Source organism: Lissotriton helveticus, chromosome 2_1 (genome assembly GCF_964261635.1).
Source record: "Lissotriton helveticus chromosome 2_1, aLisHel1.1, whole genome shotgun sequence".
In the NCBI taxonomy this organism is placed as follows: Eukaryota; Metazoa; Chordata; class Amphibia; order Caudata; family Salamandridae; genus Lissotriton; species Lissotriton helveticus.
The window spans coordinates 487,031,213-487,059,055 of record NC_136059.1 but is presented as its reverse complement, the minus strand read 5'-3'; the positions used below and the strand labels follow the sequence as shown (position 1 = coordinate 487,059,055).

At 47.4% G+C, this 27,843-nt stretch overlaps 1 protein-coding gene across 3 annotated transcripts in view; it reads right to left on the bottom strand.

Moving 5' to 3' along the window:
* The window catches only part of KIF2A (kinesin family member 2A), a 513,057-nt gene that overhangs the window by 155,924 nt on the left and 329,290 nt on the right, over positions 1 to 27,843 (bottom strand). For all 3 annotated transcript variants that reach the window (XM_078675133.1, XM_078675134.1, XM_078675135.1), the window contains exons 15-16: positions 23,297 to 23,407; positions 9,990 to 10,057 (exon numbers count right to left, since the gene is read on the bottom strand). In XM_078675133.1, the coding sequence (XP_078531259.1) occupies positions 9,990 to 10,057; positions 23,297 to 23,407 (179 nt within the window). The remainder of the gene's footprint in view (positions 1 to 9,989; positions 10,058 to 23,296; positions 23,408 to 27,843) is intronic.

Here is a 27,843-nt window from a genome sequence, read left to right as displayed (position 1 = left end):
ACAAATATTTTTCGGTGCACATTTGGTTAGACATATCTGCAGCTTTTGACAAGGAGGATTGCTCTATTCTTTCACTTCTGTCTGCTTTTGGCATTTCTGGTATAGTTGTAAACAGTTTTTTTTTCATCTCATTTCTCAATCTTTGTAAGTTTCAGGAAAGGATTTAGTTTCTGATCCCATTCCTATTCAATACTGTGCTTCCCAAGTTTCTGTCTTCGGGGGAGGGGAGGAAGGTGAACGACACGCATAGTGTAGTTCCACTTAAACTGAAACGTGTCCCCTAATGGTCCTTGAATTATGTTGGAGGGCGCAGAGTTTCGGCCAATGTGAACTGGAAAGAGTCCCAAACAGATCCATTTGGGGCACTCCCCATCCATCGATCGGAAATGCTCTTCACAAACTCAGGGCAGAGACACCACTTGTGGTCAGCAAGATGACAGACATCGGTAGGTAGGCAGCTTTGGTGTTCAACAAGTCTTCATTCCCATGTTGGGCAACCATGACCAGATTATCAGGACTTCTTAGTAGGAAGATTAGGACCCTACTCCACCTTGCTTGTTAAAATACCACATCACTGTCCTATTGTCTGTGAAGATCTGAAAGATCCAACAGTGAAGGAAATGGAGAAATATCTTGAGTGTTTGGCAAATTGCCCTCCATTCAAGCACACGGATATGAAGATTCTGCTCCTATGGAGACTAAAGGCCTATCAGCTCCAGTTCCTCCAGATGAGCCCTCGTCCTAGAGTGGAGGCACCAGGTCACAACCAAGCCCACAGCTGGAGGAGATTGGAAGGACATTCCTCTGGAAAAGTTAACCTTCATACCCCACAAGGCAAGCTTAACTGCAGTGTCCCTGGAAACCACAATGTAATCTGCACGGTCACCCCCGTGCTGGAACCACTGACTGCAAAGACACCATTGGAGAGACCTCATGCCAGCAGTCATGCATGGAAGCAGTACTTTGAATGTCTTGCACTTTCTGCTTGGGTGAAAGGCTAGTCCCAAGGTGTTATCCAGTATTGCCCATATAAACCCCAGGCGATGAGAGGGCTCCATTTGAGATTTGGTACACTGATAAATGAACCCAAGTCATGGTACGGTAATGCTATTGACTGCAGATGTGACTGCACCATCTTTGGAGCACTTGCCTTCAGAAGCCAGTTGTCCATGTAGAGATAAACTGAAATCCCCGACCTCCTGAGATGGGCTGCTACAACCGCCATCACCTTTGTAAAGGCTTATGTGGTACTATGTCAGGCAAAAGGTAGTACCACAACTAATAGCGAGTCAAGCCTGCCACAAAAAGTAGGCACCTCCAGTGGAACTTCAGGATCAGTTTATAGACTATCCAGTCCTCAAGCTTGAGTGCTCAAAAATCTGGCAAGGGCCAGCATCTTCAATTTCTCGTTGCAGAATAGGTTCAAGACAAACATGCTACTTACCTTTGGTAACCCTGTTTCTGATGGATGCTCCATTTGAACTTCGTCTGATGGATACTTCTAACCGCGGATGCTTCACCTTGTGAAAAGATCTCAAAGCAGTACCTTCCAAGGTGGAATGGCTTAGACCAAAATGTCTTGCAGGACTACTGGCAAAATGCCTATCCTGAAGGACTTTTGTCATGGAAATAGTGCACAGTGAACGTATGCTTTGATGTCCATACAGCAGCATGACCGGTATCGAGGACAGGACAGAAGTAGCAGCCTTGAATTGAGTAAAATGAGCCCTCAATTTCAGGTGGCTGCTTTTTACTTAAGTAGCATATTTTAATGAAGAGGAACCTCTACCTACAGCGGATTCTTATCTGCACGGTCTTGCCTTTCTTTGCTGCTGAGAACCCCACAACGAGTTGATCGTCCACCTGAGGGTTCCTGGCATGATCAATGTAGACGCTGAGGGCTCTCTTGGGGTCTAAATGATTGAGCGTCTCCTCCTCTTTCAAAGAATGAGGGGATGACAAAGAATGGCAGAAGGGTGATAGCCAGCCTGACATGGAAATGTTTTACCATTTTCAGCAGAAATGCTGTTTGACCTTTCAACACTAGTTTGTCTGGGAAAAATGTTGTGTAAGGCAGCTGGACCGAGAGTGCATTCAGCTCATTCAGGTAACAAGCTAACATTATTGAGACCAGAAAGAACATTTCCAGTGTCGAGAGAAAAAAAAGAAGAACATTTAGAATTTACTTACCAGAGCAGCTGTCTCTCCCACGTCGTCTCTCCTCTGCTCCTTAACCAGGAAGCACCCAGGCCCCCCTAAGCCAATTACAACTGCAATGCAGCATTGTGATTGGTTCCCCATAGCTAATCACAATGCTGTGTTCGGATTGGTCTGAGCATCGTGGTTTGGCGCTCAGGCGAGGAATGGAGCCTGGGCATGTTCAACACCAGGCGGTAATGCAGCCTGGGTGGAGAACTTGCAAAGTGAGCATGACTGTTTGGCCCGGCCAAGACACAAGTGCAACAACCACTCTTCCTCTCCAACGTAACGGGAGCCAAGCCCCGCCATAACCTGGGAGATACCGAAAATAAAATGATAATAACTTCTGTTTTCTTATACACTGCTTTGAGATCAGTGGGGCAATGCTACTCCACCTTAGCGGAGGAGCCACCACTGGCTACCGCATTATCTTCATGCATGGAGGTGCAGATTGTGGAGGCCAGGGAGCAGAACCCTGCCATGTAGATGCAACAGTAAATACTCCCGAAGCAGCAGCTTTATCGTAAGACAAACGCTCATGCTCAGAAGTACTGAGTAGCACACCATCCTAGCCCAATACTGAGCCACTAGGATAACTAGGGCCCGGTTGGGCTTTCATCTTATTCAGAATTCAAGCTTGCAGGGATAGAGGCAAGAAGGCATAGTGAAGTAATGATCTCCTCTCTAGGCAGAATGCATCCCCAAGAAAGAGATTTCTAGGGAACTCCAGCATGCAAAAAAGCTGACATGAGATCTCAGTCATGGTCAAAAGATGAAGCCAGCGCACTCTCCCCATTGCTGAAAAACATCCTGTGCCACCTCTGGCTGTAACTGCCAATTGTGATCCGCTAGGAGTCGGTGACTGTGTTAGTCTGCCCAGGCATTTAAAGATCCTGCCAGTCACTTCCAGAGGAGCATAGCCTCCTGACACAAAACCTCACTCCACCCTGCTTGTTGCAGTACCACATCATGGTGGTGTTGTCTGGGAGTACATGTACAACCCTACCTTTGATGATGGTATGAAGGCCTTCAACATCAAGCAGATCGCCCACAACTCCAATAAACTAATGTAGAGTCTAGTTTCTGATGGAGGCCAGAGTCCTGATTTCCACCCTCTCCCAGATGGCCTACCCAGCCCAGTAGTGATGCATCTATCATACCTTTCCGGTCTGGGTGGCAGAAGGAAAGGAGTCTTCCACTGGTTCCATTGCCGTCTAGCAGCCACCACTGCGTATCTTTTGGATAGGCTCCGAAACTTGGATGGAATCTGATTCCGCAGGTGATGCGCGCACTTCAGATCCTAACGCAGAGCCCGCATGCATCCTCTGGCGTGATCGACTAACAGGATGCGATAGCTCCAGCAGCCTCAACATCATCCTCACTGAGCTCTTGGACAAAGGCTGAAAGATCAGGTCCTGGATTCTCTGTTCCAGGTGAAGGTACAAAACTGCATTGTATCAAGGTTAGAAACAATGAACGGGAGCACGTGTGACTTCAGCACGTTGACTGTGAACCCAAACGATGTCAGAAGGTTCACCAACGTCTGGAGGTAGTCTATTTGGGGCGAGACTGCAGTCAACAGCCAGTCATGAAGGTAGATTAAGACTGGCACACCCAACCTCCGAAAGTGTGCTGCAACCACTGCCATCACTGTTGAGAACATTCGAGGGGCAAAAGGAAGGCCCAGAGGGAGCACCGCAAAATAAATGCTCCTGGCACACTGAAAAGGGCAGATAATGCCTGTAGGCCTGAAGGGAATATCGAAATATGCATTCTGCAGGTTCAAAGCTACCATCCAGTCTCCAAGACAAACAAGTTCTCGGCCAGCGTAAGCACCCTGAATCTGTCCTTCCGCAGGAAGGTGTTTAGAGGGGGGAGCTTCCAAATAGGACAAAGACATCTGTCCTATCCGTGGGAAGAGTTGCACTCAGTTCCTACTTCTGAGGTTGAAATCCTCCCTGTGGGTCCTTTGACAGAAAATGGCCTGTACTTCCTGCTCAAACCTGACATTTGATCTTCCGTCAGCTGTGCTGATGGGGTTGGAAGGTGAGGCAGGGTACAAAGAAATGGGAGGACACAGCCCCTTTGGTCAATTTGGAGGAATCAGGTTTCCTAAGTGATTTCTCTCCACCGTTGGAAAAAATACCCGACCCTGCACACAAACTACACAAAAGTCTGGACATCCCCCGAGAAGCCCGCAGACCACATCCAGGTGTGGAGCCGAAACATCACACTGGTGCCCCTTGCCCAACCCAAGCAATCGGTTGTGCCATGTCAGACCGAATAACACATTTTGCCACATTCAGGCTATCCTGAAAGTTCGGACTAAAGACATCAGGAGGACCTCTGGAACTGCCAGTAGTATTTGAACTACCATATTCCACAAAGTATGGGTGTAGTGACCCAGGACGCAGCTGGCATCAACAGATCATATAGAAAGGCTGGAAGAAGAGAACATGTGCTTGCTAAATGTCTCCATGCACTTGGATTTGGGGTCATCTAGGATTGTAGGAAAGACGTTAGGGTCTATTCTGCTGGTGGATGTGTGTACCACTAAACTCTCTGGCATCGGATATTGATTCAGGAAGTGGGGGTTGCCCAGCACTGCTCTGTGGCGACGAGCTACCTGGCTACTGTCTAGAAACCCAGAACTTGGTTTTACCCAAGTGCTGAAGAGGATATCCGTGAGGCAGGAGAGGTTGCCAAGCTGGAGAACCTCTGTGAAGATGCTGGTATTTACGCCCATAGTAGGGAGCTCCAAGTCAAGCACCTCTGCACCTCCCGTAAGAGGATTGTCGGCCCTGCTGTTGCTGGCGATTCTGATATTGGGTTCTACCCTGGCTGGAAGAATATGACGATCTGCTCTGAAAACCACCTCTGTATGAGGGTTGTCCTCGTCCTCTGCTCCCTTGAAAGGACTGGTTCTTGTATTGGAGCGTACCCAACGCCCTTGCCGTGTCCGTGTCTTTTTTAATGGTTTGTAGAGCTTCGTCAATCTTAGCTCCAAACAGATGTTGGCCATCATATGGCATATCTAGGACTTTAGACTGCACCTCTGGTCTAAATGAGGTTGCCTTGAGCCATCCTTGTCTCCGTAAAACGGCTGCCCCAGCCAGCTGTCGGAATCCAGTCATCGCTACATCGATAGCGCAGTCTATCATTTCAGATGCTGAAGTCTGACCCTCCAAAAAGATAGATTGAACTTCCTCTTTTGAGGCGTCTGTAACTCAGATAAATAAGGCGCAATATCTGCCCACAGCTGTCGATTATAGCGTCCAAGAAGCGCTAGAGCATTTGCCGCCTTCACCGTCATTGCTGACATTGAGGAAAAACTTTTCCTATATTGTCTAACTTCCTCCCCTCCTGGTCTGGTGGTGCTGTCAAAGCTACATCGATAGCGCAGTCTATCATTTCAGATGCTGAAGTCTGACCCTCCAAAAAGATAGATTGAACTTCCTCTTTTGAGGCGTCTGTAACTCAGATAAATAAGGCGCAATATCTGCCCACAGCTGTCGATTATAGCGTCCAAGAAGCGCTAGAGCATTTGCCGCCTTCACCGTCATTGCTGACATTGAGGAAAAACTTTTCCTATATTGTCTAACTTCCTCCCCTCCTGGTCTGGTGGTGCTGTCAAAGGAGGTGAGGGATTTCTCGAATTCTTTTGAGCCGCTTGTGTGACCACCGAATCAGGTTTAGGGTGTCCTGTGAGGCAGGCCGCTGCTGACGGTGGGGCTTTGTATTTCTTATCCAGTCTTGGAACTACTGGCGAGACTGAGGCTGGAGTTTGCATTAACTGCAGACCCTGTTCCCATACATAATCAATTATTGTAATTGATCTCGCTACTTTTTTAAGCGGTTCTTTAAAGTCGTATAGGAAACAGTCATGTTCCTGAGACTCCATCGTCATGTGGAAACGATTTGCTGCTCTCTCAACCAAATTGTGGAAACCACCGATGTCCACAGGTGGAGAGTCTGAAGTAGCGGGCACAGGAGACGCTGGGGAAGTGGTGACATAATCGTTCCAGTCTTCATGAATGGACTGCTCATCCTGCACCTCACCCTCCTCTCGTTGATCTTCCTCTCTTTCTTCATCAGATGATGGAGGACAAGACACCTGCACCCTCTCCTGCTGGAGAAGTAAGGGCAGCGGTTGAGGGCGTGGTGATGGCACTGTCGCCGCTGGTGGAGGAGCTGGTGATTCTGGGAATCTTTGTTTAAAGTCCTCAATAAGAAAACTTAAATCAGTCACTAGAGATGCTGGCAGACACACCATGGGTGTAATGTGCTTCTGTACTGTCTGTTGCTGGACTTCTTCCTTGTCCGAGCTTTGACATTTCACCACTAGTTCGGAGGGCTGTTTGCCTGTAACATATCCTCCTCATCAGATTCTTCATCTTGTAGGAGACAAGCTGGTGGAAGACTTTGCACCCGGCTTGGAGACGTTAAGTCCGGCGTGATTGCCTTTTTCGAGATCTTGACGTGAGAAATGTATCGACGATGTATTGTCGACAGTCCGTTCATTCTGGACATTTGCCGTCGACGGGATTATCGTCGTCGACTGCTCCAACAGGGTCGTCGACTGCTCCAACAGGGATGTCGACGATGCCGCTGTCGACGGCGTCTTCATCGTCGTCGACGCTGGTATTGTCGACAGTACCTTCATCGTCGACTATGTCTTCGTCGACGGTGCCGCTGTCGACGGTGCCTTCACCGTCGTCGACGCCTTCATCGACGGTGTTCCCGTCGACGATGTTTTCGTTGACGATGTCTTCGTCGACATGGCCTTCGTCGACGGTATAGATGTCGATGGAACTGGCTTCGTCCTCGATACTGTTGTCGGCGCTGTCGTCGTCGACGGGTTTTGGGCGTCGACGATGACCTTTTAATAATAATGGTCAACGACAAAGGCTTACCCGCCGTCGACGATGGGGTAGTCGTTGTTGAAGAAGTTAATGTCGACGATGCCGTCGTCGTCGTCGAGACTTAGACAGGAGACACAGCCTTTTTTAGCGTCGATGATGATGCCAATGAGGTCATCGTCGACGACGACGACGCAGGTTTCCTGAAGGTGTGAACCTCCTTGTCGGACGCTGATGATGACAGGACCTCTGAAGACTTTCGATCTGTCTTCTTTGGAGGAGCGTCTTGAGGGCTAGGGGAAGCTACCCTTGGCCTTTTGATAGACAGTTTAGAGGAGACTGAAGAGCTCTCACCTTCTTCAGCGGATTCCAGATTGTCTCTGTCCTTGAGCCTTTGGAGCCATAGAAGAAGGTGTCCTTCCCGGTCCTTAAGTGTCTTCGTGGAAAATGTTCTACATATTTTGCAGTCCTTAGATGAATGATCCGGGTACAGGCAATATAAACATTTTTTGTGTTGGTCATCTATGTGGAGCCTTTTTTTTTAACCTCAAGAGCTACAGGCTCTAAAAAGACCCTTTTTATGAGTATCAGCCATAATAAATAGCTTTTACCTAGAAAGAAAACCGAATTTTTAAGAAATAAAGCTTTAGAAGCAAACCTGAGCTGAACTCAAGTGGAGACTCCCTTAGCACAACGTGCGGTAGAAAATCTGAGGGACTGAGGCTCCTGCCAGGAAGGTTCTGGAGGGAGGTGATAGCTGATTGGCTCCTGTTTAGAGTTTGGTCCTTTTTACAAAAGGACATGGATATGTTACTAAGGTGAGGCCTTTAGGCCTACTATTCTCTATGTATGTCTATAGGACATTACTTTTCTATGTACCGGAGACTCCTGTCTCGACGACGGGGAATGATTCAGGAATGTGAATCTATGAAAGACACCCATAATACTGGATAACCACATGCCTATTCACAATGACATCCCACAGTCTGTTATTACATACTTCTGGCATTCAATGCATAAATATTATATATCTACAATTCTTTATCATTCCAGCTGCCGGCTGCAGTTTCTCTCATCCACAATGCTGAAAATACACTGTTCTTTGCTTACCACATTGACAATGCATGATTATGGCTTGATCAGTTACCTCTTCCTGTCTGTTACATGCTTCAAACCAATAAAAGACATATGTACACACTACATTGTGCACCTCAATTTTGGTTAGGAGGAAAAAGAATCCTTGAACTGTTATGCACATTGATTTATCAATATGTCTCTTGGAACATTTCTGGTTCCAGTAATGCATAATAGCATGTTCTAGTTTTTAGCTAGATGACGTTCCGTACATAAGTTATGCTGTGCATCTCCTGAGCAAATTTCAACTATAAATCACCAGTGCGTTTTACCAGTTTTCACCAGCTAAGCCTTGTAATTAATGAACTCTTGCTCGTGTAATTTTATTTGGTAAAGTTTATCTGGAAATAATGTATACTCTTTTCACGCTATAAATTATAGTGCACATTTAAAGACTGAACACCCTGGCACCCATTTCCAAGCTGTCCTTCCCTTATTAGAGCAGGGTAAGAGTTTCATATAGAATATCTACAGAAAGGAATTTTTTTTAACGAAACGCGTATGCTGCCTTGGATGAGTTTACTTTGTTTATCATCAGGCGCTGGGTTTCAGCTGCTGTTTTGTGTCTTATGAATTAGAAAAAAAAATACAAAGCTACACTGATTTTTATTAGGTACAAATCAGTATATATTTCTCCTAGCCATACAGGTGCAATACAACCTTTCATCAATATGAATTTGCTTTCCATAACACATTGCAGACTGAAGGATTGGTTTATTACTATAAAAAATGTTTTTCTTATTCTGATCACATTGATACTCCTTATCTACCAGACAATAATGCAAGATTTCACAGAGATAAATGAGGAGTGGGTAATTCAGTCTCTAGTCCTGAAGAAGGCTATAGAACCCAGTTGTGGCTCTAATTTTTTGGGTGAACATTTTTAATGATTTATATTGGGGAGATGGTAACCACCCTTAATATCCACTTACATTGTAATGTTACAGCAGGAGACACAAATAAACTGAGTCTAATAGTTAATTTTAGCAGTCTTTGGATCTTGCCCACCCCAACAACTATAAAAATTGTAGTAGCCCACTGTGTCGGCTTAGAGTCTTGCGTCCTCTAAACAAAAATCTCTGTAGACATAATCCAATTTAGCTTTAATTGAAACGACATCTGATTTCCCTACCTTAAACCTGTAATGCTTGTTGTCTATATATTTAACACTGGGGCACACTATTCTAAAAACCTCTTACTGCTCTTTGGTTTTCACAATTTCCAGAACCACAGGTTTATTTACCATATTCTGAACTTCAGCACTCCAAGATTGTCTTAAGGCAAGAACTAGTACTGTATAAATCGGCAACATGAAAGGGATACCAGAACACAAACCTTGATGTAACCATATCAAGTTGGAATTTATGACCATAAGTAGCTTACAGTACTCTGAAAAAAGAAAATTACGAGCCAAACTCAAGAGAACATTGTGCTATATACACACAGGTGAACCTCAAAACATGTAAGTCAAACAGTAGTTTTTTTCCCCTTAAAGCAAGTACTTCAGTATTGATTACACACTTTAATGAGCACGTTACTTTTTGAAATCTACACCATGATTAACGGAAAAACTGCCTTTTCAATCACGAGTTGGGAAACAGTGAAGACAAAAAAGTAGGAGAATACAGTGAAAGCAGAGAAATATTAATAGGAAAAGAAAAAAGTTAAATATTTTACAAGTACAAACAAATAAAAACATATACGGAAAGTATTACATCATCAATAAAAAATGTCCCACAGTGCACAATTTCCATATTACACATTAAAATGCTTAAATTCTGAAAACAAAAATCATACCTGTTTGCGTATCTTAAAGTATTTAAAGTGTTTTCACAGGAAGCCATTCCTGGTGAGATAGTAGCAATCTGTGGAAATTCAAATAAGAGTATAAGTGAGAAAACAAACGTGAAACTAGGTCGCAATTACAGCAGAGATCATTCCCTTGAGCATAATGTATATATTTTTGTGTTGAAGGAAAACCTACTACAGTCACACAACATATCACACATCTATCTGGCAAATTTTTAGGAATTAAAGGCCAAATCATAATAAGGGTATATTATTATTATGATTGGCTCCCAAAATGTACAAGCAGGATTCCTAAACTTCCACCCATGAACTCGCTAAAATAGACCAAGCCGTTCATGGAGGCCCCACAGAACTGGTGGCACAAAATATAGCAAACACATTTACGCCAACTTTCTCATACTGGTGTCATGTTAACAGCAGAGCTCACTCGTGAAATATCCCTCCAATGCTGCAGATGAATCATAGAGATTAGAACAGACTTTTAAAAATAGAAAGATAAAACTGTTCAGAAGGTGCGTGAATAATTAACAAATAAAAAGACAACCACAATTTTACATGTTGTTGTCATTTGATTACAGCCAGTAGTTAAACAAATGAAGTTTCAAAATGCAGACCATGAAAAGGAAAACCAGATCAGTTTGTGGGCAATCACAAGAAAAATAGCATTTAAGATGTTTGAAGGTACAATTATCCAACTTAGGGCTTTAAACGTAAAAAGTCTCCAGAAACACTTGGGTTTCCACATACATTGCACTTGCAAAACATAAATGCACCATATTAAGAAGCTAAACATAACTTTATAATCACTATGTGAAGGTAAACAAAAGGGCATCGACATCCATGACAACTGAGGCGCATATAAACACAAGACAAACAATCAGCAACCACCTGTCTACAACAAAGCAGAAGGGAAAAATGTTAACAGTATAACCATCCACATTTGCATTAACAATTTACCAAAAAACAAGTTTACTTCCATCATCTAAGCTCTTAACTAGCTTATACATAAACACCCATTTTTATAACCAACATAGTAATTTGTAGATTTATGTAGCACAGGTTATCAAGCCTGAGGGTATCCAGGCACTGTCCACAGGCACGTGGGAGATTCAGTGTTTTGGCCAGAATCACAGAATGTTGAGCAGACGCCGAGATGCGAACCCAGATCCACAGCTCCCAAGTCGGTAGCTCTGCCCACTGCGCAAAATCCTCTCCTTTATCATTGTCAAAGATAAATTAATCAAACGAACAATCATACTTGTATAGCGCTGTGTAGGGGTTCCCCAAAAGTGTACAGGGCTCAATGTAAAACCCAAAGTGCTCTATTAGTGGCATTGTGGGCGAGCAGCCTTAGACCCAACACAGATGAATGTAAGACATTTATTGCACAACAGTGATCAGTAATGGACACACGACTCAAGGAGATCCAGATCAATTAAAAAAAATATATACTTTGCAAGTTTATTTGAAGACCAAGGTCTTAGTAATAAGATAAGTACGTTTTTAATAAAATATACTTTGCACTTTGAAAAATCTAAACTTTTCAACCCAGTCGAATGTTATACTATGGGAAAAACAATAGTGAGGTTAAACAGGTAAGTATTAAACTTGCAATCGCAGTTTTCGAAGCCAAAAGTCAGCAAGGAACAGGGGTCAGGTGAGTACCAAAACTGCACGGGAAACATCCTTTACCCCACATACGTTACAACGCATGCCATTACCCCGCATTTTTTACATAGCAAATTCTTTTACAATACAGGGCTTTACACAGCAAACTATTACAAAGCCTTCCCCAAAGTAATGCCCCAGTGGAGTTAGAATAGTAAATTGGGTTGTAATGGGGAATGTGTTGTAATGGATTGGAGGATGCCATGAAACTGATTTATGAATTGAATTCTCCGGACAAATGTTTTTATATTGCCATGTTTTTATGTAAGTCAATGCAGCTTAGGAAAAGCATGATTTTTTAATTTTGTTATATCTGTATAATTGTGTAATCATTTTGCTTATGTGCTTTTATGGTCATTGTTCTTTTAATGCACCGAATAAAGCTTCATGAAATGAAATGAAAATGTGTTGTAATGGATTGCATTGTAAAGACCTGCGTTGTAAAAACTGCAGAGTAATGACACGGAGAGTAAAAGTGTGCGGGGTAAAGTGTGCTATTCAAACTGAACCACCAATGGCACAGGGGTGGCAGAGTGCAGTGGTCAAAATCGGAGTTCGGCCCAATGCTTTCCAAGTAAGTAGTTCGGTTGTAGGGGCTAGGCTTTTGGGGTTTGGTTAAGCACAAGGGGGGTCACAATGTAGCACCAAACATACACCACCAGCAGCACTGGGGCGGCCAGGAAAAGTGTGCAGTTTCAATGTCGGGAACCCAATGCTTTTAAATGAGGATTCTTCTTGCAGAAAAGAGGGTGCAGCCGTTGTACCAGAGGTTGCAGGAGGAAGGCAAACGACAGCAGCGGTAAGTTGAGATTTAGGGGGTCATAGGGGCACCGTCAATTCAGCTCACCAAGGCCTAGGGGCTTCGGATGCAGGGATGCCTTTCGACATCCGAGTCTTCTTATAGGAGCCGCTGGATTCACACTGCATGCGCTGTCATGGAGGGTGGCGGGGTCAGCCAACGCTAGACACAAAGTCAGGCTCGCCAGAGAGACTTCACTGCATAGGTGAGCCACTCCGACCCAGCCTGTGGGCGGTGGGTGCAGAGTGGGCACTGACTAGAATCCCTCTGTGTCCGGAGTCCTTGGAGTAGGTTTCTTCAGGACAAGTCCGCTATCCACAGGAGAGTAGAGTCTTTTTTGAAGGCAGCAGCCCTCCAAGGTGTTTCAGAGGTTGCTGGCTTCAAGACAGGTCGCAGGATCGCAGAAGTTGGAGACAGGTGGTTAGGGCTGGGTCTAAGGCTGTAGGCGTCTTCAGTCTTCTCTGAAGGGTTGTCTTCTTTCTTTCTTAGATCGTGGCAGATCTGAGTTCTAGGTCCGGGGAGACACCCCTAAATTATAAATTATGGGTTGTTTTAGGGGAGTAGCAGGGAGGGCCATTGGGCACCTGACCTGGGGTGCCTACACCCTCTATTATGCCACCCTCCTGTGGGAGGGAGGCATAGACTTAGTCCTGATTGGGGGGTCTCCCCATATTCAAGATGGCAGGGACTGAAAGTTGTGCTTCACCTCGCCTCCCCCACCTTAGGGTTGGGGTTAGTAGAGATGAACACACCTATTCTTTTGAATTGTTCCTGCTGGTTTTCACGTCTAAAGTGGGGGTGCATTACAAACGTGGGGGATGCATTACAAACGGGGCAGGCCTGTGAAGCTCCCCTCTTCGAGCACTGGCCCATCCTGGGGGAGGAGGCATGAAACCGCTGTCCAGGATGTATGTGGTCCCAGAGAGCAGGGGGTCCAGAAACATGCAGTTTTCAGCTGTTCAGAGACCACACCAGGGTTGGCAGGTTTACAAGGGGCACCTCTGAGGTACAATGGTACAATACATTCCACACTGGCATCAGTGTGAATGTATTGAAAGGAGCAGTTTGGTACCAAACACTCCTGTGTAGTCATCATGGTGCTGTGGAACTTGAGTTGTCTAGTTTCCAGTCCATGTACTCTCTATGGCTTCACTGGCATTTACAATATCAGGAAATGGGACTTCAACATTGTAGGGACATATCTGCTCATGTAGATATGCCCTCACCTGTGGTATAGTCCACCTTGCTAGAGGGGTGACTTACCTAAACCTTCAGGCAGTGCCAGTTGGCATGGCACCCAGGCAGGGTGCCATGTGGACTTTGTTTACTCCTTCACAGGGGCATGCAAGCTGCAAATGCAGTGACATGGTCCCAGTGAGGGGGGGTCCTAAGGGACCCTCTTCAGCTCCCAGGCCATAGGTACTCAGAGTACCATTTACTAGGGACTTACAGAGGGCGAAAGTGCCAATTAGGGATTTGTTTTAGGTAAGGAGCACTGGCACAGGGGACCTGGTTGGCAGGGACCCTGTGCGCCACATTTGAAACCACATCAAAACCTGGCAAAAAGTGGGGGGCTAACCATGCAAAAGAGGCACTTTTTCACATGTGGTTCATCACCCTTGGTGATAGCCAGGCGCTAGGACACTGACAGACTCTTGTCAAAGAACCAGGTCTTGAGTCTTTTCCTGACGTTGGAGAGGGTTGGTGAGGTTTGAAGGGGGAGGCCATTCCAGGATTTGGCGGCAAGGAAGGAGTAGGAACAACCTCCACAGCAGCTTCGACGAATGCGTGGAACATGCGCAAGGAAAGTTGAGCGAAGCGCTCTGGCGGGTTGGAGAAAAGTCAGGTGGTGGTTGATGTAGTTGGGCCTGATTTTGTGGAGGGCTCTGTATGAGAGGGTCATTACCTTGAACTGGCATCTCTTCTGCACAGGGAGCAAGTGGAGGCTTCTGAGGTGAGGGGTGATGCTGGTAAGTGTAGGGGCAGTGTTCTGTATGGTTTGTAGGCACTTGAGGAGCTGTGTGGTGGTTCTGGCGTAGAGTGAGTTTCCATAGTCGAGTCGGCTGGAGACGAGGACTTGGGTAACCGTTCTTCTGGCGTTGATGGAGATCGATTTTAAAATCCTTTGTGGCACACGGAGGATGTGGAAACAGGAAAAAAACACTGCACTCATGTGTTGCTTGAGTGGGAGTTGCCCGTCAATGATGATGATGCCAAGGTTGCGGGTGCAGTCTGTCGGGGTAGGAGTAGGTGTGAGTGCAGGGGGCCAGCAGGTGTCGTACCAACACAAGGTTTTTTTTCCCCAAGAGGAGCACTTCTGTCTTGTCTGTGCTCAGTATCAGGCAGATGGACCCCATACAATCGGCGACATTGTTCATGGTGTTTCTGAAGTTGGATTTGGTGGTGGTGGTGTGGTCATCTGAGAGGATGAGTTGAGTGTTATCGGCGTAGGAGGCTGTGGGTGCAGATGATGTGGACCAGTGGCGTTATGTAGGTGTATGTGCCCTCCAGCAAATTTCAGCCAACAATAACAATGTCAAACTGGGTGATGAAAGTACTCCTTGGAAAGAGAGAGAGACAGATTGTGTAATAATCTGTAAACTTGCAAAGCAATTTATTAATCCCCATAAGGTAGCACAGAGAGGTAATATGCCTGCTGCAAAGAAGGTGCAGATCACAAAGTGCATATATAACATAATAAAATAGGTCAGTGGGTTACTACTTTGGTCAGAGAGACCATATTGTTGCTAGCTCTTTATGAGTTAAAATCCTAATGTAGAACAGTGAGCAAGTAACTTATCAAAGAGCTGCATGAAAACAGCAAGGTATAGGCTGGCTGGACCGTTGTGATTTCCCCCAGTTGCTGCAAAATAGGTTAATCTGGGTAGAAATCAATTCTTTTTTTAGAATCACCCAACCATGGTGTTAGCCTGTTTTAAAATCTATGTTTCCAATTCTGCCTCTCTTGACCAAGCACTCAAACTATCCTGCCTACTAGTATGGCTGACCTGTGACTCATATACCTTCTTGTCATCTGGCTTATCTGTAACATTTCACTGAATGATTGTCTCTGTGTAATTGATTTTGAAGCTATTAATTAAAGGTTTTGAAGCGTCTTGACAACGCAAATTCAGTCATTCCTTTCAGTGTTTCTAGGGAACTTTTAAGTATTTTGTTCAAACCACAGTATGTGCTCTGAAAAAATTAGGCTTGAAGTCAATGAAACTGGGCGTGGGGGTCTCTCGGAAAAATGTGCGAATAACTTGGGGTTTAGTAGCACACAATGATTTTCACTGAGCAGAAGTAGCTCTCACTACACAAAAGGTTGGAGACCCCTGACCTAAAGCAAATAAAGCCAGCAAATACAATGCCAGAAATTAGGCAACATAATGCATGGAGAGAGGCAAGCAACACAATAGGCGGGGGAGAGGAAAGCATCACAGTGGGTTAAGCACTGCAGTGTATGGGGTGAGGGAAGCAACAGGGGGGTGAGGCACAGACAAGGAAGCAACACAGTGGGTGAAGGGATAGGCAGGGAAGCAACAGTGGAGGGAGCGAGGGAAGAGACAGTGGGTGAGGGGTAATTCAACACAGTGCGTATAGGAGAGAAGCGACCCAGTGGGTAGGAGGACAGGCAGGTTACCACCACTGTGGGGTAGGATAGACAGGGAAGCCACACAGTGGGTGGGGAGGACATACAGGGAAGCGACAGTGGGGGGACGAGGGAAGCAAAAGTGGGTGGGAGGAATCTACAGTGTGAGGGGTAATCATCAGTGGGTGGGGATGCAACCGAGTGGGTGGGGGAAGGGGACGCAAAGGAGTGGGTGGGGGAGGGATAGCAAATCAATGGATGGGGGAAAACAACTGTGGGAAGGGGACAGCAATAAAGTGGGTATTGAGAAGCAACATAGTGAGTGGGAAGAAGGGGAAGCGAAGCAGTCAGTGGGGGAAGGGAAAACAAAATAAATTTGATGAGGGAGGGAGGAAAGCAACACAGTGTATAAGGGGTAGGGCAAAGCAGCACCGTGTGTGAGGGGGAGGGGAAAGCAACAGTGAATAGGGGAAAGCAACAGTGAATAGGAGAAAGATAGTGGCTAGGAGAAGCAGCACAGTGGGTGGGAGGGAAGCAACACAATTAAGTAACAATCAGTGGGGGAGAGAAGCAACAGAATGGGTGGAGGGAGGCAAACAACTCAATGGGTGGAGGGAGGGAAACAACTCAATGGGTGGAGGGAGGGAAGCAACTCAATGGGTGGGGGAAGAAACAAAATGGGTGGAGGAGAGGAAAAACGCAATGGGTGGGGGGGATGTAAGAAACAGTGGGTGGGGGAAGGAAGAAACATAATTGTTGGGGGAGGGAAGCAATATAATTGGTGGGGGAGAGAAGCAACACAAAATTAACGGTGGGGAGGGAAGCATCACAAACACGGGGTGGGAGGGAAGCAACACAATGGGTTGGGGAGGGAAACAACAGTTAGGGACGCAACAGTGTATGGGGAAGCAACACAGTAGGTGAATGAGGGAGGGAAGCAACGCTTAGAGTGGGGTGGGAAGACAAGGAAGCAAGAAACTTGTCAGTGGGGTAGGGCAAGAGTGGATGCGAGGAAAGCAACAGTGGGTGCAGGGAAAGCGAGAGCGGGTGCGGGGAAAGCAACAGAGCGGGTGCGGTGAAAGCAACAGAGCGGGTGAGGGGAAAGCAACAGAGCGGGTGAGGGGAAAGCAACAGAGCGGGTGAGGGGAAAGCAACAGAGCGGGTGAGGGGAAAGCAACAGAGCGGGAGCGGGGAAAGCAACAGAGCGGGAGCGGGGAAAGCAACAGAGCGGGGAAAGCAACAGAGCGGGTGCGGGGAAAGCAAAAGAGCGGGTACAGGGAAACCAACAGGGTGGGTATGGGGAAAGCATCAGCATGGGTGGGAGGAAAGCATCAGAGTGGGTGGGAGGAAAGCATCAGAGTGGGTGAAGGAGGAGGAAGTCACAGAGTGGGTGAAGGAGGCGGAAGCAACACAGTGGGTGAGGGAGGAGGAAGGAACACAGTGGGTGAGGGGGAGAGGAAAGCAGAACAGTGTAGGAGAAGCAGCCAGGAAAAGCAGCACAGTAGGTGGGGGTTGGGGATGTAGCACTTTAGATGACACAGGGAAAGCAGCACATTGGATGGGTAAGAGAAGGCAACACAGTGGTGGAAGAAAGCAAAACTTTGGGTAGGGGAGGAAAACCAACATATCGGTTGGGGGAGGAAAAGCAACAGTGGGTGGGGGGAGGAAAAGCAACACAGCGGGTGGGGGGAGGAAAAGCAACACAGCGGGTGGGGGTGAGGAAAAGCAACAGCGGGTGGCGGAGGAAAAGCAACACAGCAGGTTGGGGGAGGAAGGGCAACACAGCAGGTGGTGAAGCAACACACTGGGAGGGGAAAAGAAAGCAACACACTGGGTGTAGGGGAGAGGGAAGTAACAATGGGTTGGGAGATAGGAGGAAGCAACTCTAAGGGCAGGGAGGGAAGAGACATGGAGGGAGGGGGAATGAAGCAACAGTAAGAGCAGGTAGACAGAAGCAGCACAGAGGGTGGGAGGAAAGCAACATGAGATGGGAGAGTAGACACAACACATGGGTGACTGGAAGCAAAAGAAGGTGGAAGCAAAACTAGGGAGGAAGCAACAAGGGGAGGAAACAACATGAGGGGCGGAGCAGAAACACGAGTGCAGGGGTGGAAACAACAGAAGGGTGGGAGCAGAAATAACAAGGGGGTGAAGCGGAAACAACATGATGGCGGGGTGCAGAAACAACAAGCGCGGGGGCAGAAACACGGCGGGGATAGAAACAACACATGGGCGGGCGCAGAAACAACACAAGGGCGGGCGCAGAAACAACACAAGGGCGGGCGCAGAAACAACACAAGGGCGGGGGTAGAAACAACACAAGGGCGGGGGTAGAAACAACACAAGGGCGGGGGCAGAAACACCACAAGGGCAGGGGCAGAAACACCACAAGGGCAGGGGCAGAAACAACACAAGGGCAGGGGCAGAAACAACACAAGGGCAGGGGCAGAAACAACACAAGGGCAAGGGCAGAAACAACACAAGAGCAGGGGCAGAACCAACACAAGAGCAGGGGCAGAACTAACACAAGAGCAGGGGCAGAACCCATACAAGGGCAGGGACAGAACCCATACAAGGGCAGGGACAGAACCCATACAAGGGCAGGGGCAGAACCAACACAAGGGCAGGGGCAGAACCAACACAAGGGCAGGGGCAGAACCAACACAAGGGCAGGGGCAGAACATACACAAGGGCAGGGGCAGAACATACACAAGGGCAGGGGCAGAACCAACAAAAGGCAGGAACAACACGAGGGCAGGGCAGAAATAACACCAGGGCAGGGGCAGAAAGCAACTCAAGGGTGGGAGAGGAACCAATAAGAGGGTGGGGAGCAAAAGCAACAAGGAGGGCAGAAGGCTGGATGCAACACTACGGGCAAGAGAGCAACATGGACTACAACGAAAAGAGAAGCACATGGGTGAGAAGGAAATGTAGGGGGAAGCACCACAAAGGGTGGGGAATGGTTGAGAAGCACAGGGAGGAGAATAAGCAAAAACAAGCATTTACAATGCAATAGGGCTCGCATAATTAGAGTTCAAGCTATTGGCATCAGTAAATAATCCAACACCAATAGCTCAAACTTTAATAATGCGATGGTTCGGTCGGAACTGTCAATGCAGGGCAAAAGAAAGAAAGAGTTTCTAGCGAGATTTAGAACAAACTATGCCATACTCTCACTAACACAGAAGTGAAAGATACAAATATAAGAATGGCCACAGGAATTATGTGAATACGCAGCTGCTGCATTTTCCGCATATACATAGTAATTTACAGCATTTGCCATATAGGCCACCATCTGCTGCATAATCTGCAAAAGTTACCAAATAAGCAGCAACATGTTTTGTTGTGCAGTGGAAGTACCTTCGCAAAGGTTGAGTGGTCACCTTTCTATTCATTATTACTGCATCTGGATGTTATACTGGTACTAATGAGGCGAAACCTGCATCCAAACAGTGTTAATCATTTTAAAAATGACAGTACTTAAATACTACCACAAAATGTGCTGCATAATTTCTCTTTTACTTTATTTGGACAACACCTGCATCCATTATGGTCCTCAACGCCAAGACCCTGGAGTTAGCCGGGCGTTGGTTAACAGCATCTCGCAAGGTATAGAATAGGAGACAACTGCCCCACGTTGGTAGCTGCATGAGGACTGCATTCATTGGGGGTTCGCACTACTGCCCCCATCTGTTACTACACAGACTTGTCCCTATTCAACTGTCCAAAGTCACACACACAAAACAACAAAGTTTGTCTCAGCCGCCCGTCCTTCTGCCGGATTGTATCATATTATTATGTACCATGACTAACTTGAACAGAAACCAACCCTTCCTGCCACACATCGCACCTGAACGTTTAGCAGCGAGGGGGTGGCAAGAGGGAAGATGCTCACACTGCACTCATGTGACCGACCCACACCATCAGCAGGTGTAAATGCTGCAAGATTAATGCACGCCATAGGGAAAACATTTTCTATGCTGTGCATTCATTATTTACTACTTAACTTCCAAGCTTAGCGTAGGGCTGCTTGCCCTCCTTCTATTCGTACAGCACTCCTGTCCTGTTGGCACTTCGTAAATAAATCTATTAAATGATGTGCTTGTATCCCTGGGTCACGTCAGAGTAACCTGTTACACTGTCACTAACATGCCTGAAAATATCGATAGTGAAATGGAAAACTCTGTGCTCGAACATGGTATCCCTGATGACAAGGGGTCACTTTAGAGACCGGGCAGTAATAGGTGGTGTGGCAATAGGTGAAAGAAAAAAACGAGACACACTGAAGTGGGAAGCAAGAACTCGAGAAGCAAGGAGGGGTCACGAAAGAGAGAGATGGTGATGTAAACTAGAAAAAAAGAGCGGGAACAAGAAAAGAGCGCATGAAAGATTGAAAGGAGGCGGCATTTTATGCAAAGCGGAAAGTACATAAAGGGACTATCTGAAAATACAGGTTAAAAGTAAGACGAGGGTACGACTAGTTCCTCTGCCTTGTCAATTGGTTAAACTTGACACTGCTGATCAAAGCCAGTCCCGCACCCGCACAGCAGTACCAGCGCAGCCTTGTAGGTGGTGGTACAGTAGGAAGGAGGGACGACGTGCAGGCCGGCTCAGTGGCTTCCTAAAAGGAGACACCCGGTATATATGAACTGATAGGTGACTGATAATGAAAGTGAAGTCAGTAAAAATATATCACAATGTTCTGACGTGGACATGGAGGAAGCACTTAACAGGTGCCTTCTCCGTGCCCTCTTCTGCCCTGACTGGGTGGGCCAATTGTCATGTTTTGGGTGGGTTTGGCCCACCCAGCCCCCTGATATAACCGGGCCTGCTGCATTGAAGCGCTTCTGTGTTTGCACGTCATATGCGGCGTGTTTTATGTGAGTTTTTGCTTGTACCTTTCTGTATTAGTGTCTTGTGCAGTGTTTTGCGGGTTTTTGAGTGTCTTGGGCGGTGTGTTTTATGTGCCTGTGTTTGCTTGTGCCTTTCTGAGTATTTGTGCAGTGTGGGTGTGCGGTTTATGCATGTTTGTGTGTTGCTAACGTGTGCACAGCGGAGCCACAAAAAGCGGTGGGATATAACAGAAAAGGAGAGTTTACTCTGATGGAGAGGTGTGGGGGGGGGGCCAGGCGCAGGTCAGAGAGCGGGGTTCGGGGTGCTCGCATTAGCGGAAGGACAGCAGAGCTCGTACACAGCCCGAAGATTTGCATACAGTGGCATTTCACGGAATTAGAGAAGTGACTGCGCTGTAGGAAGACATCTTTATTTTTCAGACTCACAGGTAGGGCTAAGAGACTCCCGGGGCGCAGACAGGCCCAGCTAACACCCAGGACACGCGCGCCATCCCCAGGGCTGACCCACTTCACACAGAAAGGTGCTCTGCTCCGAACGCTTGAAATAAACACATTTGCATCCTCCTTAAACACCATGAAAATTAAAGTTGTTTTCTACTAAGCAGCTCCCAAACAGTATGAAAACGTTTTCGATGATTACAATAAGAGCTCCGAATGAAATGCATCTTTACTCATCCATTCAACCAAAAACACATCAAAAAGGGGAAAACATGAGTCACAAACAACTGCAAACAAGACTGCGCTGCAGAGTCAGGAGGGTCCCTCTCGGATTCAGGCATCCCTTTAGCTTGGTACGAGCTTTTATCAAAGTTGTGCCTGTTGCTTGAATGTACGGGAAAATGAGTATTTCCTGGACAGGGCAGCAGGGTTGGCACCAGTATGTTTGAGATTAGGGCGAGGCCGTGTGCAGAGAGGTCTGGGCCTGCGTGTGGTTGTGAACTGCGGATGCAGCCTGTGTGGTAGGTGGAGTCTGTGAAAGGGGCTGGTGCGGTGTGTTTTATGTGCCTGTGTTTGCTTGTGCCTTTCTGAATATTTGCAGTGTGGATGTGCGGTTTATGTATGTTTATGTGTTGCTAATGTGTGCACAGCGGAGCCACAAAAGCGGTGGGATATAACAGAAAAGGTGAGTTTACTCTGCTGGAGAGGGGGGGGGGCAGACGCGTGTCAGAGAGCGGGGCTGGGGGTGCTCACGTTAGCGGAAGGACAGCAGAGCTCGTACACAGCCCGGAGAGTTGCATGCAGCCTGCGTGTGGTTGTGGTGAACTGCCGATGCAGCCTGCGTGTGGTTGTAGTGAACTGCGGATGCAGACTGTGTGGTGGGTGGAGTCTGTGAAAGGGGCTGGTGCGGTGTGTTTTATGTGCTTGTGTTTGCTTGTGCCTTTCTGAGTATTTGTGCAGCGTGGGTGTACGGTTTGTGTGTTGCTAACGTGTGCACAGCGGAGCTACAATAAGCGGTGGGATATAACAGAAAAGGAGAGTTTACTCTGCTGGAGAGGTGGGGTGGGGGGAGGCGCAGGTCAGAGAGTGGGGTTCGGGGTGCTCGCATTAGCGGAAGGACAGCAGAGCTCGTACACAGCCCATAGATTTGCATGCAGCCTGCGTGTGGTTGTTGTGAACTGCAGATGCAGCCTGTGTGGTGGGTGGAGTCTGTAAAAGGGGCTGGTCTCTTCTGTCAGTGCCACGCGGGGTCTGCCTTGGGAGCTTTGTATTTCAAGCCTTCGCTTTCACTTCCGCTTAAGCCTGCGAGTGGTGCGCCGGCGCGCGCCACTGCCAGCCATGGCCTATTGGTGTCTATTACGTGCACCAAACGCGTAATAGACACCAATAGGCCATGGACGGAACAATGCGCCCGCCTTTGGCCAATTGCGTGCAGTCTTTTATAAAAAGACGCACGCAAAGGCTGCCCACAAAAGGAAAAGCACACGCATGAGCGTGTGCGACTCCTAGGGCAGCTTCCAAACCCGTTTTTCGCTTACTAAAGGGTTCGCGCTGCGAGCACTGCTGTGCAGTGCAACGCAGGGCGCGAGCCCTGCTGCGCAGTGCAACGCAGGGCGCGAGCCCTAAAAAGCGGTACATGAGGGAAACAGTTGGGGAAAATTATGCATTTTCATGTAATGCTTAACCAAAATACAGAAAGAAAATGCCTAATAAATAACCAGTGGAAGGACAAAAGTAACAAGGCTATGCTCTAAGGGAAGGGGCAAACATAAGAAGACGAAAGCCCACACAAGCCAATGGATAAAAAACAAGCAAATAAGAATGACGATAAAGCCAATCAACTGTAAGAATTGGGCGGGGTCTAAGCCCCCTGTAAGAGGACAGGTCTATTGGTAACTGACAGCTTGCGCTATTTGGTAGACAAGACCTACAAAAGCAAACTTACCATGCATGTGCGCGAGTTTTCACCTATAAACGAATCCCTGAGGACTTGTGTGAGCTTACTTGCACGAAATGGTGTGTGAGGTTTGTTTCGGCCTAAGGCTCTGATGCACTCCTGAAATGAAAAGCACACAAGAAATATCCAGTTATCCACAAGCAAAAATTAGAATCTTTCCTTAAAGAGGACGACTTGTAATCCAATTAGTGCTCTTTGTGTGTCAACCTCTGCAAGTGTTATTTTCCTACTTTTGTCTTTAGCGAGGTAGTCAGGTCTCAGATCAAATAAAGTAAGATAGAAAGTTAGGGAGGCAGAAAGGTACAGAGTAAGTAGGCAAAAAGATAGGTTCTTTAATAAAATAATAAAAACTGTTATCAGAACAAAATGTTAAGAAAAGAACATCTCAGCACCCAAATATACACACACAGAACCTTACACCACTTGTCCACCTCAACCACCGTAAAAAAGTAGAAATCAAATTAAACAATTATTCCATGGTAATTTCCTAGGAGCAAAAAAGAAGATAACAAAGCAACTGAACACAGTACCCAGAAAAGTAAGATGGCCCAGCATTCCAATGAACACTAAAAGACTTAAAGAAAATATATCTTACATCTTTAAACATTACTTTTCAATGGGGATGCAAAACGCTAAGCTTTAAACCGGTTTGCTATCTTATCACTAGCATACTGAAATAAAAGGCTATGAAACAGGAGTAAGTCTGGAACATGGTCAACTATGATGTAGACATCATTAAAAAAACACACCTTAAATATACTAGCATATTTAACTGTTATATTATGAGAAATGATAATGTAAGCGTAGGCAGTCAAGGTAAAAGTGGGTGAAATACATTTCACACATATGACTCAGTTTTTGCGGGGTTGATCAGTAACAGTAAGTGACAAAATACATACATCTAAATCTATACTCTAATTCAGCAGTACCTAACCTTTTGATATCCGGTCATTCCTATTCAAATACCGATTGTAGCCAGGGACCCCCACCTAACCAATTTCAATAATTGGAACCTCAAAACAATAAACAAAATTAATGATACAGGTATACATCAAACAAAAACAAATGATGAAATACTGTATTTAATTTACAAATAAAAAAGGAAAGGTTGGAGCTTTTCAAAATGTAGTTTTATTTCTTACCTTTGGTAACGATATATCTGTAAGAAACATTAGTAGTGATAGATTCCTTACCTTAGAATATCCCCAGGTGTCAGACTGGATCTGGAATGTTTTCGTCAGCAGTACCCCTGCGCGTCGGTAGGTGGTGTCGTGAGGCTCCACGTCCATTGGCGGCATCGTGGTCGCAGGGATGACGTCACGGGCGCTACTTAGACGCCACCCACGCGCGCGGACGTCAGTTCTGTACACGACTTACCGCGCCATAATGGTGCATTAAAAACTAGGGCACTGAAAGGAATGACCTTAACCCTAGAAATCAGTTTGCAGAACGGGGAGGATGGGTGGGGCGGTAAGGAATCGATCACTACTAATGTTTCTTACAGATATATCGTTACCGAAGATAAGTAACTTGTTCATCTGAAAGAAACACATAGTGATTCCTTACCTTAGAATAGATACCCCAGCAATACCAACCCCGGTGGTGGGTCTGCGAACCAAGATCACACCAGAAAATCTCAGAGAACAGAACGGCAAAAGAAGCCGTCTCTCCGGACTTGGCTGTCAAGGCAGTAATGTTTCGTAAACGTGTGCAACGAAGCCCATGTGGCAGCCTGACAAATGTCTTGCAGGGGGACACCATGTCCCAGTGCAGTAGTGGCTGCAGTTGCTCTAGTGGAATGAGCACGCAGCCCCACCGGAGGTTACTTTTTAGCCAAAGAGTAGCAGGCTTTGATGCACAAGACAACCCAGCGGGAGATAGTCCTCTTGTGCACCGCCCGACCTTTCTGGGTGCCAACGTAGCCAACAAAGAGTTGGTCATCCACCCTGGAACTGTTGTGTGCAGTTGAGATACAATGAAAGCGCACATTTTGGGTCCAGTCGGTGGAGCCTCTCTTCCTCTCTGGAAGGATGCGGAGGTGGAAGGAAGGTGGGCAAGGTAATGGACTGCCCAATGTTAAAGGGCGTAACAACTTTTGGCAAAAAGGAAGGACGGGCCTGAGCACAACCTTGTCCGATAGAATAGAAAGGGACAGATAGAAAGGGAGGCTTACAAGAAAGAGCCTGGCGCTCACTCACTCGCCTAGCGGAGGTGATGGCCATCAGGAAGGCAGTCTTCAAGGTCACGAGACGAAGAGGACAGTTGTGGAGAGGCTCAAAGGGAGCGCACATTAAGTATGTAAGAACCAGATTCAAGTCCCACCGTGGCATCACAAAAGGAATAACAGGAAAAAGGTGTGTAATGCCTTTGAGAAATCTATTTACAACAGGCGACTTGAAAAAAGAGGGCTGATCAGGGAGCCTGAGAAAAACCGAAATAGCAGAAAGATAGTGCCCCGAGCAGAGCCCTGCTGGGACAAAGAAAGAAGGACAAAAGAACCTCAGAAAAGGGGGCAGAAAGGGGATCCACAGCCTTTGCTGTGCACCATCCCACAAATTTGTTCCACCTACAAAAGTATACTACTTTAGTGGAGGGACGCCTGGCTGCTAGAATGACATCACAAACTTCAGGAGGCAAGTCGAAAGGAATCAACTGCCACCGCTCAATCTCCCGCCGCTCAATCTACACTCAAAGAGGTGGAGGCTGAACAGGTTCGGGTGGAGGACCGTCCCCTGATGCCGTGACAGAAGATCCTCTCGAAGAGCCAGTCGGATCGGTGGGGATCTACGCTCATACTGATTAGCTTGGGATACCACACCCTTCGAACCCAGTCCAGGGCCACAAGAATGACTTGTGCCCGGTCACGCCTAATCTTCTTCAGCACTCTGGGCAGAAGTGGTATAGGCGGAAAGGCGTACAACAGACCACAACTCCACTTGCGACGAAAAGTGTCGCCGAGCCAGTGCTGCTTTGGAAATTCCAACGCGCAGAACTTATGACATTGCGTGTTGTCTTCGGTGGTAAATAGATCTAACCAAGGCTCTTCCCATTGCTGAAAGAGACAGTGCGCCACCTCAGAGTGAAGATGCCATTCGTGATCCATCATGCACCTGCGACTGAGTTCGTCCGTCCTGGCGTTCATAGAACCTGCCAGGTGTTGAACCACCAGGAAAACGTCCTGATGTTCCAGCCACGCCCAGAGGCGCAGAGCCTCCTGACATAGGGTCCACGACCCCACCCGCCTTGCTTGTTGCAGTACCACATGGCGGTGGTGTTGTCTGAACACCTGCACTACTCTCCCCTTGACAGAGGAAAGGAATGCCTTCAGTGCAAGTCGGATCGCCCGAAGCTCCAGAATGTTGATATGGAGCCTGGACTCCACCGGAGGCCAGATGCCTCTGATCTCTGCCTCTTCCATGTGGCCGCCCCATCCCAGGAGGGACGCATCCGTCACCACTGTGAACTCTGGTTAGGGAAGGGAGAGGGATCTGCCGTCGACCCAATGCCGGTCCGTGAGCCACCACGGCAACTGTCTTGCAGTGCCCTCCGAGATCCGTGATCAGACAGGTTCCCCATATGCTGCGCACACTGGAACTTCCGGTCCTACTGCAGAGCCCGCATATGCCATCGGGCATGATTGATCAGCAGGATGCAGGAGGCCATGAGGCCCAGCAGCCTCAGGGTTACCCAGACCGAAACCCGGGACAAGGGATCAAAGATCAGAATCAGAGCCTAAATATCCCGGACTCGCTGTTCAAGAGGATAGACCCGAAACTGCGGTGTGTCCAGAACTGCTCCGATGAAAAGGAGCTTCTGAGAGGGAATCAGGTGCGACTTCGGCACATTGATGGAGAACCCCAGCGAATGCAGGAGGTCGGCCATAGTCTGGAGGTGGGAGACGACTGCCTGGGGCGAGCCTGCCTTCAACAACCAGTCGTCGAGATAGGGGAAGACTGAAAACCCTGACCTGCGCAGAAGAGCTGCAACCACCGCCATCCCTTTCGTGAACACCCGAGGGGCGCTGGTAAGGCCTCCAGCCGCAAATTAGCCAAAAGAAAGGTCCACCCCTCCTGATCTTCCCCCCGCCTTTCCGATCACGAATGCCGCAACTTGCCCTGCAGTCTGCCTCCCTTCACCTCCCGCGGGATATCTGGCCCCCTGAGTCTTCTGCCAGGTACGAGGGTTATGGGGTGGTGAACTTTCGCGGCACAGCGGTACGACGCCCCGGGACTTTTTGTTGCCACCCGAGCCAGGAGGTGCGACTGGACTCCATCGCTGCCTCCCCTTTCTCCAAAGTCTGCTCCTTATCACCCAGGGGCAGATCCCCCCCCCCGATTCACGAGGTGTTGATCGACAATCCTGATGCCCTCGCAGTACTGTACCTATGCACGCAAATCGCCAACATTCTACCGTCCTCTTCCCCCCCCCCCCCTCCCCCCACCCCCGGCACTGTGGCTGCGTCCCCCCACGACAACATGGAACTCTGCTCTCTTGATCATTTTTGTTTGAGGTCAGGCCTTGTATGTATCCTGCAA